Source organism: Pelophylax lessonae, assembly GCF_965119305.1.
Source record: "Pelophylax lessonae genome assembly, chromosome: 11".
Classification (NCBI taxonomy): Eukaryota; Metazoa; Chordata; class Amphibia; order Anura; family Ranidae; genus Pelophylax; species Pelophylax lessonae.
In genome coordinates, this window is record NC_138778.1 from 3400120 (window position 1) to 3418657 (window position 18538).

Sequence of the window (18538 nt, forward strand, 5' to 3'; positions counted from 1 at the left end):
CAGCGGGTAAAAGCATTGTGTAAGATTGCAATATGCTGCGGATGGAGATTTATTGCTCCCCATTCGGTGAGCAGAGGATGCTGGAATTAGTTACGGATGCCAGAGAAGAACCTTTGTACTGCTAGAAGGGGCTGCTCACCAGTTGTTGCAGAACTCTCCGGTACTCGGCAGGTCCGCAGGCACGGGAGATGACAGATAAGCACCGAATTCAGGGGGAAAAAAAAGGTTACAATGTAATAATTAGCGAGAAAAAATTAAAAAGGTCACCGCAGATGGTACGCCGACCAAATGTACATGGTATGTGTGACGGTACTCACTGTCACTGGGAGTGAAAGACAGATACTTAACGGTTTGGATTGCTTCAAGTGGGACAGTAATATTTGTCGACAATATATCTCAAGAAAAATGAAGACTTAATCCCACTTTACACTGTGAGACCTATAGCCTGTTGGCATGAAGTCTGACTCCTAAATAATCATAGCAATATGTAGATGTGTATTCCATGTACTTCAATGTAGGAGACGGACAGACTGTCATTGGCAGTCTTGTCTTATTGTCTATCTATTGAGGTGGAATGTGGATTGTGTTAAGTCTGCCCGCCCCATTGTTAAATGTTAATGAGCCCACATTGTTCTGTCCAGGTGGCTAGATAATTAGTTCAGGTTAATTTGGTTTCTGTATACCATTTCATCTGCATATGATAATGTAATCAGGCAACCCCTGACCTGTGTGTGGTAATATGATCAGGAGGGGGAGGTCCATGCTGTATATAAATTCTGTGTGACTGTTCAGTAAAGAGAGATTCCAGTACAAGCTAAGTTGTTGGCTAGCTTTGTATGAGGGCGGCTGGGAAAATCTGGTATATATGTTCATGACTGCAAGGAAGCCGTATACTGACGGAAGACCACACACAGTGTGGGTCGGCGGTTCCGTTACAGTATGTAAGTGGTTAGCATTATGACTTGCAGAAGTGACGTCTTGGGTGCAACTGATCCCAAGCCAGGAATGATCTGAATTGAATGGTTACCAGGGATGGTACACCAACTTAAAGTGGTTGTAAACCAGTGACGTGTCTGGCTTCAGGTGACACACAGATCAAACAAAGCCCAAAGCCTCCTACATAAGGTGTACTTTTTTATCTGCAGCCGTCTTTCTCCTACATTCGTTCAAAGTGCAGAATTTACACAGGATCTCTCATCTCTGAAAAGCAGGGGGCGGAGAGTAGACATGTGAAATTTTTTTCAGTCCGAATGAAAATTTAGACACAATTTTGGTTAGTCGGAGATTCGAATTTACTCAAATCTCCAAATAAAATAGTAACGAGTTTTTTTTTCTTTTCATTTTTTTAATGAATTCCAATTCTTTGAAACAATTTGATACAGCATAGTTTGCCATTTATTAGACAGAGCCTACCCATATTGTGCCTTGTAAATGAATCCTTGCATTGATTCCACTCATCAGACTGTCGACGCTGTAACTTCCTACTGGATGTTGGAAATCCCTAATGTCACAGTTGCCAGAGGCGAGGGGAAATCTTTCATTGGGGACAACTTTGTAAGGGGAAAGTCTCCTTTAGGACCTCAAAAAAAGTGATGTTGGTTGAGAGGACCTGGCTCACAATCAACATTCCAATTCATCCCAGAGGTGTTCAGTAGGGTTGAGGTCAGGTCCTCATGTTGGATGAGAAATGGTTTTGGAATGGGATGTCCAATAAGCTCAAATATAGGTGTGATGTCAGGTAATCACAACCTTTTGGCCATATAGTCTGTATGTGTGTTCTTGTCTATAGGGTTGAGGTCAGGTGCTGATGTTGGATGAGAAATGGTTTTGGAATGGGATGTCCAACAAGCTCATATATAGGTGTGATGTTAGGTGTTCACAACCTTTTGGCCATATAGTCTGTATGTGTGTTCTTGTCTATAGTACAGGCATACCCCGCTTTACGTACCCTCACTTTATGTACACTCGCGAGTATGTACACATTGGCGTCTAGGGAAAAATCTTGGTCAGCTTGACATGGCACTGCTCCCCGTCTTTAACATTGGCGTCTATTGGAAATCTTGGTCAGTTTGACTTGGCACCGCTCCCGAACAATAAGTGACAGGGACACCAAACTTGGGGAGCACCAAGAGGGGACCCAGGATTACAACATATCCAATTATTGGTTCGGCCAGCTTGCCTAGGTAATTTACCAGGTCGTAGTCCTGTGTCTCCTTAAAGCGCTCCCCAAGTTTGGCGTCCCTGTCACTTATGGTTCGGGAGCAGTGCAAAGTCAATTTGACCAAGATTTCCCAAAGAAGCCAATGTTAAATGTTAAGAACTGGGAGTAGTGCCATGTCAAGCGGACCAAGATTTCCCATAGAGCTAGTGCATTTGCATTCACTGAGAAGTGAAAAAAGGTGTTGCTTCACTTTAAGTACATTTTGGTTTTACATACATGCTCTGGTCCCATTGTGTACCTAAAAGTGGGGTATGCCTGTATGGAAAATTAGGCTAGTTGTCAAGGACCTAGTTGTCTGATGGACATAGGACAACATACATCCCCACCCCCTCCCCGGATAACGATACTGGGTACAGGACAGATAAACAATGCAAGTATTTGTTGCACAGTTTGATTGGTTGATACACTGTAAGGCCCCTGGAAACTGGGCAGAGGACTTCTATTTACCCTGAGGGCAATGAGTGCAAGTTTACAGAAATATAAAGAAATACATAAAAAGAAGAATCTCTCCAATGGAGAAAAAAAAAAAAGGAAGTTGCCATTTTTACTGTGACGGTGACAGCAACCAACCAGCCCTTAGTGTCCAACTTACAATGCTGTATAAAATGCCAAAATCAAAAACGCTGCTTTATGCCACTTTAGATGAAGTAATCTGTGTCTCTGGATATAAAGGCAATTTTTTTACCTTAATTACCTGCATTAGGGTAAAAAATTATTCCATAACATTTCTTCCCCTCTCGGCCCCTAACACTTTCCTGACACCCTTCTTGATCCAGTGCTGTCCCCGCTGGCAGCCCCGCTCTCCTCTCTTCCTGCATTCACAGGACACAGAGGCAGCAGCGGGAGTTATTGGCTCCTGCTGCTGTCAGTCAAATCCTGTGAGAAGGGAGAAGAGGGTGGGGCCGAGCCGCACTGTGTGTGTCTTTGGGCGCACACAGCCTGGGTCGGTAATGCGCCCGCACTAGTGCCCCTATAGCACCCGGCTTGCTATGGGGGGCACTCACAGAAGCGGAGGATGAGCAGACCGCGCTGGTGAGGGGGACCCCAAAAGAGGAGGATTGGGACTTCTCTGTGCAATACCATTACACAGAGCAGGTAAGTATAAACCTTTTTAATTTGTATATGAATTAAAAAAAAAAAAAACTTGACTTTAATATCACTTTCACATATTAAAGAATTAGGGTATTAAGCTTCATCCAGGTAGAACAAATCTCACTTTCACGGACACCATGTTTGTGACTTAGTACAACTCAGGGCAGGAAATAAACCAGATTTCAACTGTTTTCAAAACTTGACATTTCTCCTCCGACCTGTTGAGTGGATTGGTTTGGATACCCTAAAATTAGGTGTTAATCTTTTCATGCTTCTGGCTACGCACGGCGCCCGGATTCTCGCAAAGTGTTCCACACAAACCCCCGTGTGTCTCAGTCTTCTTGTATTACCCCATGCCAGACAAAGTTTAGGCTTGTGAGGTCATTTGCCAAGGCAAAATAATTGTATATAAAGCCTAAACTATTATTTTTAAAACAAAATCATAGATAGAGTGTGGATTGGATGGATCCCGCTATTTTTTTCTTTTTTATTGCTACCCGTTTGCTCACTGGGTAGATTCACTCTCTCCATCTGTCCTGGTCACCAGGGCTAAAAGTGGAAGAAAATTAAGAATTTTGGGTTGTCATCAGAACATGAATAGAGAGGATATACTTCACTTTGGAGGGGTTTCCTCTCACTTTCCAATCTAGGGGATAGGAAAAGGTAAATTTCCTCAGTGGGACACAGATGAAAAAAAAACCCTAACCTGTTTTAATTCTCCCCTCTTTTTTTGTAATTATGTTTTGGTTTTAGATATATTTGAAGAAATGAAAAACAAACCTACTTGCGTTTTTTCCTCCATCATTTCTTCATAAGTGAGAGAGTTTGTCCTATCCTTCAAAACCAGAGAAGACAAATGAACCTGATTTATTAGCCAGGCCACCACCATGCCAATGCCCAAGACTTATCTGTTCCAAGGACGTTCATTCGATTTCTACTCTAATTATGGACGAATCTCACTAGTGGGAACACAGACAGCAATACAATCCAGACTGGGGAGCTAACTTCCTTATTTTTCCCCAAAAAAAAGTTTGGGTTTTAGGTGCACTTTGTCAACTCTCACCTCTCCTAGGATCCAGTGCCAAGTTTCCATTCCTGCCAGCACAACTGGTTTTCCCCTAGAGTCACGGCAGCCAAGACCAATCAAAAGAAAGCTCTTCTGATTGGTGTCATCTGGAATTAGGAAGCAATGCTTAGCATTTGAGCAGTGCGTTGCTACACCTAAGCCAAGCCCACTTTGCCTCAAGTGTCTGCCTGCATCCCCTAAGCTGAGCCTCTCTGCATCTCCAGTGTCTCTGTGCGCAAGTAACTCTGCTGTTCCCATGCGCATCTGTGCCTTCTGTGCTCTGTATCTGCCAGTGTGCCCAGGGTGACATCTAGTGATTCCAGTGTGCCCCCCCCCCCCGTGTACCCTGTGACTCCAAGTCTCCAGGTGTGCCCTAGTGCATCTGGGATCGTCTACTTCAATGCACCCCATGTGTGCCCCATGACTCTACGTTGGCCCCTGTGCACCCTCGTGGTTCCAAGTGCATCCCAGTGAAAAACAATCACTTGAACACACGAACATCCACTTGTAACCTCTAAAAGGTAGAAGTTGGGACACAAGCCATGAATTGGCAAGGGAGAGTCTATGTTAGAAATCAATGGGTCCTGTATCTATGCCTACACAGATCCAGGATAATCAGGGCTGGCAAGAAGACATAAATACAGGACCATGAGTTCCCAATAAAAAATAAAAGTTACTTAAATCAGCATCCGCAGACTGTAGAGCAGGGGTCTCCAAACTTTCTAAACAAAGGGCCAGTTTACTGTCCTTCAGACTTTAGGGGGGGGCGCACTCTGGCCAGTAGGAGTAGAAAATGTCCTGGCATCCAGTGGGACTACGTAGTGCCCTATCTTTGGTGTCAGTGGAAGGAATTCTGCCCCATCGTTGGTATCAGTGGAAGGAATAGTGCCCCATCATTGGTGTCAGTGAGAAGAATGGTGTCCCATCATTGGTGTCAGTGGAAGGAATAGTGCCCCATCATTGGTGTCAGTGAGAAGAATAGTGCCCCATCATTGGTGTCAGTGGAAGGAATAGTGCCCCATTGTTGGTGTCAGTGAGAAGAATAGTGCCCCATCATTGGTATCAGTGAGAAGAATAGTGCCCCATTGTTGGTATCAGTGAGAAGAATAGTGGCCCATCATTTGTGTCCTTGGAAGGAATACTGCCACATCCTTCATATCGGTGGGAGAAATAATTCCCCATTGTTGGTGTCAGCAACAGAATTATGCCCCATTGTTGGTGTCAGTGGATGGAACAGTACCCCAAGGGCTGGATAAAAGCAAGCAAAGGGCTTGCATCTGGCCCCCCGGGCAGCAGTTTGGAGACCACATCTGTAGAGCATCCTGGCAATTGGAATCAGAGGGCTGGGTGAGGCGGAGATGGTTATCCCACTGCTGGCAGTGAAGGGACCCAGCTCCGGATGACAGATGGTTTAAAAACCGAGAGCAGCATAGACCGCTGCCATTAGTCTTTATGGCAGCACACTCCACGTGCAATAAAAAGGGTGGTTACGTGTTTCAAGGGTGTTTCCGGTTAGGTTTACCACACTCTGCGGATGGTGATTTACAGTAACTTTTACTAGGATCCCGCACCCCGGTATTTAGGTGCATCCCGAGTCATCTAGCAATTCCAATTGTGACTCCAAGTAGCCTTTCATATGCTCTTGCATTAACTGGACCAGCATTTCTGAACCTCTTCAACACACAGGAACCCTTGAAATACATTTTCAGTCTTAGGAAACCTCTGCTGAAAAATACTAGATCTACAATTGATGATACATAGTGTGATTGTCAGTGGAAAGCATGCTCCTTACACTTACCTTATAGATACTGTAGTTACCAAGATGAATTGTGTCCGGGGGAACTTATCAGAGAGGCAAAAATTACTCATTGCTCAAGGAACCCCTAGCATCCTCTGGAGGAACCCCAGGGTTCCATGGAATCCTGGCTGGGAAACCCTGATCTGGACAGTCCTCCTCTCAGTGGATATGGATCACTCCACTGACCATGACATACTTTAACAGATGAAGGGGTTTCATTTTCAAAAGCTTACTGGATTTTCTTAAAGCTCATTAAATAGTTGCAGAAACTAAATTATTGATATTTCCTGATTATTCATAACACTGATTTTCCTTTCTCAGATGTTGTAATTTTCAGACCACTTCTGCCATGCTATGGTGGAAGAAGGTGCCTGCAGGGTCATGGATTTCAGATGAAGAGATTAGACACCCACAGGCAGTCTGCTTTTTTTTTTTCCATCACTTTAAATCACCCATTTACTCCTACCCCATACTTCTAATATGGGCTTTAAAGTTTAACCTAAAGACTAAGTTCCTCACAACACACACACAATCATGTATCTCAGTAAAGCCAAATAGTAAAGATAAAGATACGCTCGGAAAGGATGTATTAACTTCAACAACTGATTCCACCCTATAAAAACAACAACTTCAATTATACTTCAAGTCATTTGGAAAGTCGGTCCACCTGGGAACTGGCTTCTTACTTTGGGAAAGTAAATATTTTACATAATATGTTTTTTCGGCAATCTTTGTTGCCCTCTCAAAAACATTCAGGAGTAAAGAAGATAAGTCAACAACGGAAGAGAGACTTCTTCATCGATTACATAATGTTTGAGAGGTAACAAAGACACAAGTGTCTGGATAAGTCGTCCATGAAAACAGCTTAGGCGTCTTAACTGTGTTTAATTAAAAAAAAAAAAAAAAGCTTGAAGTTCCCGTGATCAAACTAGAATCAAGGAAGGCTTCTTGACCCTTCAGTTCTGCTTCCTTGGATGGCTTGTCTACCATTTGCCGTTACTCTTGAGCTGCTTTCTCAGTGGTTCCCTAAGAAACTCACTGCTGGCCCTTTGAATCCTGACACCGTGATGTCTCCAGTCAGGGGCCACCCAGAGAGTGTGGTTCAACAATGGCATTGTTAAGATGCTTGGTTTTCCTTAAAAGCCACCAACCCTTGTCTCTGACCTTGATCTCCAACAGGGGTAAGTGACCTTGATTTCTGGCTAAATCAAAGGAAACCAAACAAAATTGGTGCCTTAATCCACTTAGCCTTCTGTCAACCTGTCCACTCCGGGGTTGTAAGGAGCTGGCCCCCTCTCTTGAAGCAGTATGGCTTCCACTATAATCCTCCCCTTTCCAGCGGGAGCACAAATTACTTGGTCTTAAGATTCCTCAACGCTTGCCCTTGGTGTGCTTAGCGTACAAAAGAAAACCAGCCGTGTGAATCGAATTACAGGGCCAGGGCTGAGAAAAGGTTAACGGAAAACGCTTACTGGGCCGTGTGAAAGAAGTCACGATAGCGGATGTTACATATACCTGTTTTCATGTACAGATTATTCTTCTTTCGCATTCCAGTCCAGAATCTCTGTGGACATTGATGTAGAAGAACCGGTCTACAAAGGCTTTGCGGACAGATACGGGGATGGCATACACATGTTTGGGTGGTCCGGGTGTCTCTTATCTCCCATGAAATTATGCTTTAAACATGCCTCTAGTGATCAATGGTGACTTTATTCGAGAGGCTTTGGATGTATTTGCTGCACCGTTCATATGGATTCCTAGATGAAGGTTTTTTAGTTTTTTTTGCAGAATGATCCAGCTGCCTGTAAAACAAATTCCAGGGGGAACCTCCAATTTTCACATTCAGATAAACAGACAGGTTCACTATAGGTAGTCACTACAAGCACACATGATAAGCTCAATCTTTACACAAAAAAATAAAAATGAAAACAGGATAGCATGCAATGTCAAGCGGCAGCTGCCAAAGCCGGCAGAATATTAGCATGCATAAAGAAGGGGATGTATTCCAGAGATAAGACTATAATCCTTCCACTTTATAAAACTCTGGTCCGACCGCATCTGGAGTATTCTGTCCAGTTCTGGGCACCGGTCCTCAGGAGGGATGTGTTGGAGCTGGAGAGAGTCCAGAGAAGGGCAACTAAACTGATTAGGGGATTGGAGGACCTTAATTATTAAGAGCGTCTACAATCGCTTGATTTAATCTCCCTGGAGAAGAGACGCCTGAGAGGGGACATGATAGCAATTTATAAATACCTCAATGGTGATCTCCGCATAGAAAAAAAGCTATTCAGTCGAAAGGAATTGCATGAGGACTCGAGGACATACAATGCGATTAGAGGAGAAGCGTTTTAACCTCAGGCAACGCAGGGAGTTCTTTACAGGATTGTGGAATTCTCTACCACAAGAGGTGGTTTCTGTGGGAAGTATGGTGGCTTTCAAAAGACTCTTAGACGTACATCTCAAGGATCAGAACATTCAGGGGTATGAGAGATGATTACAGCCACACACACCTACACAGGTTGAACTGGATGGACTATTGTCTTAATTCAACCTCAACTACTATGTAACTATGAAAAAAAAAAAGTAGATTTCTACTGTATTAAAGTGTATTGTATTTTTTACTGTCTACCCTCAAGTTGTAAAGCGCTGTGTAAACTGTTATCCTGTATATGAATAATAACCCAAAATTAAACGCTCATATCAGAGCCGACGCATAATGCGGAACTTTACCCAAAAAGGAAAGAATTAGCGGGTACCTAGTTTTGACCGGTATCTGCTCCCACCTCTGCTTGGACCATCCCACAATGAAGTTTGGTGCCCCAACAACCACCCCGCAGCTTCTTGGGACACGTTACAGGTCCCCAAATACTGCAGGACGATTTACAAAGCGCAGTGCTGCCATAACCCTGGTATTTTCTTACTGTCCGGGTGGTCCTCTTTCACATAAAAAGTGGTCCCAGTGGCGGATTTGCCGCGGGATTACTTATGGTCGGCGGGAGAGATGCCCCCCCCACCACCACCACCACTTCCCGAAGCTGTAGGTAGTGAGGAAAACGATCAGGTCCTTTCGGGTCCTAGGCAGGAAGTTGAGTGAAGGCAAGCTGGCCCCCCACTCCACTCTATGGCCTTGGAGGACCAGAGTGACGTCATACATCGCTTCCTCCCAATGGCCTTAAAGGGCCATGATATTTTTGTTCATGCTAAAAAAAAAAAAAAATACTTTTTGTGAGGTCTTTTTGACTCCAGATCTCACAATAAAGAGGACCTGTCCTGCTTATTTCTATTACAAGGGATGTTTACATAAAAGTGATAAAAAAAAAAATGTAAAGGGACATTGACAAATTGCAACCTGTTTATGCGAACCGATTGTGGAGTGTATGTTGACAACACCCTGCGATTTGTGTGAACACCCATGCAATCCAATACTGGTGCAGACAAAAAAAAAAAAAAAGAAGAGTCCAGCATGAGTTATGGCGATTTCAGCCTTAAAAATCCACGGCTCAAATCGCACCCCAAAGACACCGCATGTAATTTGCACAGGAATAAGCTGCGATTCCTATGTGAAATACATGCGGTGTCCCGCTCTGCATCAGTGTGAACCCGGCCCTAAGAATATTGAAAACGAGTTATGAAATGGGATTCTCATGGCAACGCTTATATGAGAATTTACAGATTGGGGTTGTATCTACATTCATAATGTATCATTGCACAATAAAAGTGATTGCAGCTGCTTTTGTTCAATCTAAAAATGCTGATTTGGTTCAAGAAAAAAAAAAAAAAAAAAAAAAAAAACGCCGCATGCATGGGAACATCTGCGCTGAAAACCATACCGCCCCCAGTCGGACGTAACAAAAAGCGCGCGGTTTTCTGGCAGGACTAGGAACTGAACTGCTGTCTGGCTGGCACAGATAGGGTTAAAAGAAAAAAAAAACCCACTTTACTTACAATTGTGTTTTCATATTGAAACTATGAGAAAAATGGAACTCTCTGACTCGCAGCAGGGAGGGTGGGGGAGGGGCTGGTAGACCGACCGAGGTGGGGGGGGGGCATTCCTGCTGGGTCTTTTTGGCAGGTTTTCAAACACCTGGCAACCTGATTGTAGAAAAAACAAAGTATAAATTCACACACCCTCCGAAAAATAAAACAAGGACCAGGGACTGGCGAGAGCTCAGAACCCCCAAAATACTGATTTTAAAATTTTTTTTTGTTTTTTTTTTTAGGGGGGGGGGGGGGTAGTTGTGGAAATAGCAGAGATTGATGTTGTGTGTTTTGTAAAATATGCATAAAAACTTTTTAAAAATTGGATGCTTGGTTTTATCCCGGATTTTCTGCTGCATTTTTGTAAAATTCTAAATAAAGATTAATAATTAAAAAACAGAACAAATAAAATCACATTTCAGCTTTTGGCGAAACAAAATCACAAAGCGGCAAATTAAAGCTTGTGTTATATACAGGTTACAGATTTATTTTATTATTGATTTGTATTTATTATTTATTGTTTTTTTTTTAATTTATTTTTTTTTTAATTATATTTCCCTGGGACTTGTGGTTCCTCAACAACATACAGAGCATCCGGAAAGTACTCACAGCGCTTCACTTCTTCCACATTATATATTACAGCTTTATTCCAAAATGGAATAAATTCATTATTTTCCTCAAAATTCTACAAACAATTCCCCATAATGACAACGTGAGAGAAGTTTGTTTGAAATCTTTGCAAATTTATTAAAAATAAAATAAGTAGAAAAATCCCATGTACATAAGTATTCACCCCCTTTGCTCAATACTTTGGTGAAGCTCCTTTGGCACCAATTCCAGCCTCCAGTATTTCTGAGTATGATGCTACAAGCTTGGCACTCCTATTTTTGGGCAGTTTCTCCCATTCTTCTTTGCAGGACCTCTCAAGCTCCATCAGGTTGGATGGGGGAGGGTCGGTGCACAGCCATTTTCAGATCTCTCCAGAGATGTTCAATCGGGTTCAAGTCTGGGCTCTGGCTGGGCCACTCAAGGACATTCACAGAGTTGTCCCATAGTCACTCCTTTGTTATCTTGGCTCTGTGCTTAGGGTCGTTGTCCTGTTGTCCAGCTTTCATTTAAATTGCCGGGCGCTCGCCGTCACACACACAGTCCGGCCTCCTGGCCCGAGTCCTTTGATAGACAGAACACTGGTCCAATGCCAGGACATGTGAAGTCTATCATAGGAGCCAATCAAGGATGTGGGACTGTGTGTGATGGCGAGTGCCTGGCAATTCAAATTAAAGCTGTTACAGCGGGGCTCTGTGATTATCCGGTTGGGTTTCCTCTTCCTCTCCTCTCTCTTACACTGCACTGGTCAGGCTGCATTGACGGGCACAGGTTAGGCTGCATTGACGGGCACAGGTTAGGCTGCATTGACGGGCACAGGTTAGGCTGCATTGACGGGCACAGGTTAGGCTGCATTGACGGGCACAGGTTAGGCTGCATTGACGGGCACAGGTGAGGCTGCATTGACGGGCACAGGTGAGGCTGCATTGACGGGCACAGGTGAGGCTGCATTCATGGGAAAAGTTGAGGCTGCATTAATGGGAACTGATCAGGCTGCATTGATGGGAATTGATCAGGCTGCATTGATGGACACAGGGGAGGCTGCAATAATGGTCAAAGGTGAGGCTGCATTGATGGGCAAAGGGGAGGCTGCATTGATGGGCACTGATTAGGCAGCATTGATGGGCACTGGTGAGGCGGCAATTATGAGCACTGGTAAGGCGGCAATTATGAGCACTGGTGAGAGGGCATTGATGGGCACTGGTGAGGCTGCATTCATGGGCACTGGTGAGGCTGCACTGATAAGCTTCACTGATAGGCTGCATTGATGGGCACTGATTAAGTCGTTAATATTTATTTTTGTAAGTTCTGCATTCATGCAAAAACATTTTAGGGGCGGGGCAAGGTAGAGGTTGGGTGGGGCAACTGGTGGCGAGTAACCCTTAAGGCCTGGCTTGAAATTTTGAGCCCTGCCTGCGGGATGAAATGGATCACCATTGCAGTACCTGGATCACCAATATCAGTACCTAACCTCAACCATACTAAACCCCTTTGGGATGAAATGGATCACCAATGAGTGAGCCAGGTCTTCTCCTCCAACATCAGTACCTGACCTCAAACCTACTGAACAGCTTTGGGATGCATTGGAATGACGACTATAAGCAAGATCTTCTAATCTGATATCAGTACTTGACCTCACAAAAGGGTACAAATTCCCAGAAACCCTCCAAAATCTTGTGGAAAACCTTCCCAGTAGAGCGTAGCGCGGAATGAAATGTCTAACAATTTCATATAGATATGATGGCCAGGTCTCTGTATGCTTTAGTCTATATATTGTGTTCCGTAGCTCCAGCAAACCTCCACATCCCAACCTAGATTTTTGTTTCTGTCCTCAAGAACCAAACTATCATTCATTAACAAAATATCCAGCCTGAGTTTTCCTCAGATAAAAACTGTTACAATTATTTATTTACATACACAGAACAGCTCCGATCTTCCAACCTTCATCTACATGCAGCCTCTCAACCTTATTAACGTGGGGGAACCCTTTAAATATCATTGAGGTCTCAGGGAACCCCTACTAATAATTACTGTGTCTGCAGTTCATGGGACATTCATGTGCTGGTCCATGTGAAGAACGCTTCCTATGTTGATGATCGATAGGAAGACTTCTGTACAGATAGCTAAAAAGATCATTAGCATCAGTGGTTACATATCTAAGAGGCAGAAGTTGCTCAAGGAACCCCTAACAACCTCTGGAGGAACTCTAGTTTTCCACAAAACCTCGGATGAGAGAGGCTGATTTAATGTCTCCCTGCATCTTTACATTTCTCTGGGGGCCCTACCTTTGACTTGACCTCTAATCCTCACCTTTGATGGCCCTCAGACTTGGCGTTAACCTACCAAGTTTTGGTGAACATCCCCCTGCTCCATCTACCCGGGCCTTTGGGATGAATTGGAATGACGACTATAAGCAAGATCTTCTAATCCGATATCAGTACTTGACCTCACAAAAGGGTACAAATTCCCACAGACACCCTCCAAAATCTTCTGGAAAACCTTCCCAGTAGAGCGTAGCGCAGAATTAAATGTAACAATTTCATATAGATATGATGGCCAGGTCTCAATACGCTTTAGTCTATATATTGTGTTCCGTAGCTCCAGCAAACCTCCACATCCCAATCTATATTTTTGTTTCTGTCCTCAAGAACCAAACTATCATTCGTTAACAAAATATCCAGCCTGAGTTTTCCTCATGTGCTGGTCCATGTGAAGAACGCTTCCTATGTTGATGAACAATAGGAAGACTTCCATACAGATAACTAAAAAGATCATTAGCATCAGTGGTTACATATCTAAGAGGCAGAAGTTTCTCAAGGAACCCCTAACAACCTCTGGAGGAACTCTAACAACCTCTGGAGGAACCCTAGCATTCCACGAACCCCTGGATGAGAGAGGCTGATTTAATATTTCCCTGCATTTTTACATTTCTCTGGGGGCCCTACCTTTGACTTGACCTCTAATCGTCACCTTTGATGGCCCTCAGACTTGGTGTTAACCTACCAAGTTTTGGTGAACATCCCCCTGCTCTCTCTACCAAGACCCAACAATTCAATATGGATTCTTACCGCAAGCCCCGGTTTTCTTGTCCACGAGTTTCACCTGTCTTGTTTGGTTGCGAACTCTTGAGTCTGTGCTCTCAACAAGGTTGGCCAAATCATCGATAATTTCTAGAAGGAAAAAAAAGGCAAAAGCAGAAATTCATTTTAAGTCTTGAATTATTTTTCAGTCACTGAGTTACAGTTCATTAGTAATATGACTAAGAGCTCGCTTAGATCCATCGGTGCGCACCAAGGTGCGATGTGACGTGCCAACGCGCTTTATCATTTGTGCATTGACATGTCTTATTGATGCAGGTTGATGTGCGTATCTAACGGGTTTTTTAATTTAAAGCAGAACTAGGCTCTCTCAATCAACACTGACAATGTTTAATCTCTGCAGTGCTAGCATTAGTAATTAGATAGGAAGGTATGATATACGGTATATACTTGTTTTAAACTTTTCTTCAGTTGCTTCCTGGTTTCTGGCCTAGGCCTAGGCGATGTCATACATCCCAGGAGTCTTTGTGGGCATTTTTTTTCCCTTTCATCTGGAGGAGGGTGGGGGGGGGGGAATTTATCAGCTAAGGACACCCTCCTGCCTGCATGCCTGAGCTAAGGGCAGATGGATTCCAGGAAGTAAATGCTAGATGAATCATCTGCCCTTAGTCAAGATGGCTGACGCTAGAAATGCTAGGGGAGGTGTTTTTCAAAGTGATTTCTCAGCACAATAAAGCGTGGAGACATGGATGAATGAGGGAGTTTACTTTGAATAATACATTTTTTTTAGAATTGTTATTATTATAAAGGATTTATATAGCGCCAACAGTTTGTGAAGTACTTTACAATATACATTTCAAAACAGAAGGAATAGGAGGGTCCTGCTCATGGAGCTTACAATCTAAAGGGAGGGGGGGGAGGTGGTACAAAAAGGTAATAGGGGGATGATCTGATGTAGGTGACTCGGGTACAGGTCTTTGGTGGGGGTGGGGTAGGCTTCCCTGAATAAATGAGTTTTCAAGCATCGTAATGCGCATGTGCCTGCTCAGCAAGGGATGTCTCCGCTGATCCCCGATGAGCAGGCGGATGAAAGGTCCATGGATAGCAGAGCGGACACAGACAGTTCTTTGTCTAGTTCTCCAGTCCACCGGACGGAAGAGGAATGGACCTCCCATCTGTCTGTTTTTGCTGGACAGGATCGGATAGGATGCTGGCGGGTGTCAGCGGACGCATGTTCCATACAGAACAATGGCTGGTCTGATCAAGTCCACCTGAAAAACGTACAGGGGAACCTGATCGGACCACCTGTGTGAAACCAGCCAAAGGCAGACAGGGTAGGAGCTTCTGAAAATACAATACAATATGGCCGCCTGGAGCGGTTCTGTACACAGAATGTATACTGACCACACCCCCAGAAACATCATTTCCCACTTGTGTGATTGGCTCACCAATTTTCCCAGAAGTCTACACTAAGATACAAGTCAGATTTCTAGCATCCCCTGCAACAAAAATTTCATTTTTGGTGAGATCCTCCCAATAGGAACACGTCTAAAGGGATGCAGGCCCAGCAGATTTTCTCATTAGTGCCCTGCAGCTGCCACAGCTGATAGATAATTATGAAACCACTCCCATTAGACTCACTCAGCACAGAGGAACAAACAATGATTTCTTCAAAATAACAAAAGGTAGAAATCTGCAACAAAGTTTGTTACAATCCCTGCAATGTACAGAGATCACCCAGAGGGGAATGTTTTTTGTCAACAAAAGTGGAGTTACTCTTTAAAGCATTCCCTGCACAGTAAAAACCGTCCCACTACTGGCTCCCCCCATAAATACTTACCTGAGTCCTATCGAACTCCAGGTGCTGCAGCGCTGCTCTCTTCCCCTATCCTCACAGGACAGCCATTGGCTCCTGCTGCTGTCATTCAAATCCTGTGAGGAGTGAGCAGGGGGGCAAGGCCAAAATGTGCTGTGTGTGTCTATGGATGCACACAGCTCAGCTCGGGAGCATGTCCCTTTGAGTGCACGCAGCTCGCTGAGGGGGCACTCTTGGAAACATCTTCTAAGAGTGCCCCCCTCAGCAAGCTGGGTGCACTCAAAGGGACGTGCTCCTGAGCTGAGCTGTGTGCATCCATAGACACATGGGGAAGGGAAGGGAAAGCACCGACGGGGGACCCCAGAAAAGGAGGTAAGTGGCTGCTTTGTGAAAAGCATTGCACAGAGCAGGTCAGTATATAATAGAAGTTATATAATCAATCACGTTATTGAACTCTCGGCTGGCTTTCTCAGAGCGGCCATGTTTCCTGGTCGGCAGCTCACGGCTTTTGTTATCCAGCTTTTCTCTGACAAGCTAGAACATAATTCAAATATATTAAAGAGAACCTGTCTTTTTATCTACTAATCGCTTCCCCACTCAGACGGCCAAATTGAGCAACAAATCCATAAATGTGAGCCCAGAGACTCCAAGTAAAATGTCTAATAATCTCATCAGCACGAAGAGCGATCTCCAAATAATACAGCAATGGAACTTTTCAGAGGCCAAATAAGGAGAGGTTAACACTGGACTCTGAAATGTATTGCTTTCAATAATAAAAGGATTACTTTGATGCAGTCCAAATAAATCACAGCCGAATTTCTGTATATTCTGTACAGAGCGGGACTGGGAAAGCGGAGGGGGGCATATCGGGGCAGCGTTCTTAACCTTTTTGGTGCCAGAAAGAACCCGAAATATATCAGAAAAACTGATTGATATCTGAGCGGTTAAATGGTGACTCCACCCGGAACCTGATCTTTCTGCAGGTTAATTATATTCCATTGGGCATTTCAGTGGTTGGGGGGGGGGTTCTCCTACCAGAGGAACCACAACTATTACAAAGTCTGCAGGCTCCTGGGGGGATCGGATATAGTGAATGCAGAGTCCTGGGGAGATCAGATATAGTGAATGCAGAGTCCTGGGGGGATCAGATATAGTGAATGCAGAGTACTGGGGAGACCAGATATAGTGAATGCAGAGTCCTGGGGAGATCAGATATAGTGAATGCAGAGTCCTGGGGGGATCAGATATAGTGAATGCAGAGTACTGGGGAGACCAGATATAGTGAATGCAGAGTCCTGGGAAGATCAGATATAGTGAATGCAGAGTCCTGGGGAGACCAGATATAGTGAATGCAGAGTCCTGGGGAGACCAGATATAATGAATGCAGAGTCCTGGGGAGATCAGATATAGTGAATGCAGAGTCCTGGGGAGATCAGATATAGTGAATGCAGAGTCCTGGGGAGATCAGATATAGTGAATGCAGAGTCCTGGGGAGATCAGATATAGTGAATGCAGAGTCCTGGGGAGATCAGATATAGTGAATGCAGAGTCCTGGGGAGATCAGATATAGGGAATGCAGAGTCCTGGGGAGATCAGATATAGTGAATGCAGAGTCCTGGGGAGATCAGATATAGTGAATGCAGAGTCCTGGGGAGATCAGATATAGTGAATGCAGAGTCCTGGGGAGATCGGATATAGTGAATGCAGAGTCCTGGGGGGATCAGATATAGTGAACGCAGGCTCCTGGGGAGATCAGATATAGTGAATGCAGAGTCCTGGGGAGATCAGATATAGTGAATGAAGAGTCCTGGGGAGATCAGATATAGTGAATGCAGAGTCCAGGGTAGATCAGATATAGTGAATGCAGAGTCCTGGGTAGATCAGATATAGTGAATGCAGAGTCCTGGGGAGATCAGATATAGTGAATGCAGAGTCCTGGGGAGATCAGATATAGTGAATGCAGAGTCCTGGGGAGATCAGATATAGTGAATGCAGAGTCCTGGGGAGATCAGATATAATGAATGCAGAGTCCTGGGGAGATCAGATATAGTGAATGCAGAGTCCTGGGGAGATCAGATATAGTGAATGCAGAGTCCTGGGGAGATCAGATATAGTGAATGCAGAGTCCTGGGGAGATCAGATATAGTGAATGCAGAGTCCTGGGGAGATCAGATATAGTGAATGCAGAGTCCTGGGGAGATCGGATATAGTGAATGCAGAGTCCTGGGGAGATCAGATATAGTGAATGCAGAGTCCTGGGGAGATCGGATATAGTGAATGCAGAGTCCTGGGGAGATCAGATATAGTGAATGCAGAGTCCTGGGGAGATCGGATATAGTGAATGCAGAGTCCTGGGGAGAGCAGATATAGTGAATGCAGAGTCCTGGGGAGATCGGATATAGTGAACGCAGAGTCCTGGGGAGATCAGATATAGTGAATGCAGAGTCCTGGGAGATCAGATATAGTGAATGCAGAGTCCTGGGGAGATCAGATATAGTGAATGCAGAGTCCTGGGAGATCAGATATAGTGAATGCAGAGTCCTGGGGAGATCAGATATAGTGAATGCAGAGTCCTGGGGAGATCAGATATAGTGAATGCAGAGTACTGGGTTTAGTAACACTTTACCATTAAAACATATAGGTCCGCTTTAAATGTCAGCACTGGGAGTCCAACATGTGGAAGACAATGAAAAAACCAGCGCCGGGCTGGCCGGGGATTTGTGTTGAGTATTAAGAAGGCATCGATATCTAAATTCAGAGCAGATAAAGCGTATTTGTTTCACGGCCGGAGCGCGGGTTCCGGCCCTCCCAAGCTGCTGGCCTCCCATTCTGCGTCAGGCGCTGAGTGTTTTCCTATTGATGTCGGTGGATTTGTAGAAGGCCCTGGGCTGGATACGTCTCATCACCTAAATATTTCACTCCA

At 44.4% G+C, this 18538-nt stretch overlaps 1 protein-coding gene across 1 annotated transcript in view; it reads right to left on the reverse strand.

Annotated features, from left to right (window-relative positions):
- STX8 (syntaxin 8) overlaps positions 1 to 18538 on the reverse strand; it is a 287648-nt gene that overhangs the window by 57082 nt on the left and 212028 nt on the right. Inside the window, exon 7 of the mRNA XM_082271484.1 lies at positions 13830 to 13931. Coding sequence (XP_082127610.1) covers positions 13830 to 13931 — 102 coding nt within the window. The remainder of the gene's footprint in view (positions 1 to 13829; positions 13932 to 18538) is intronic.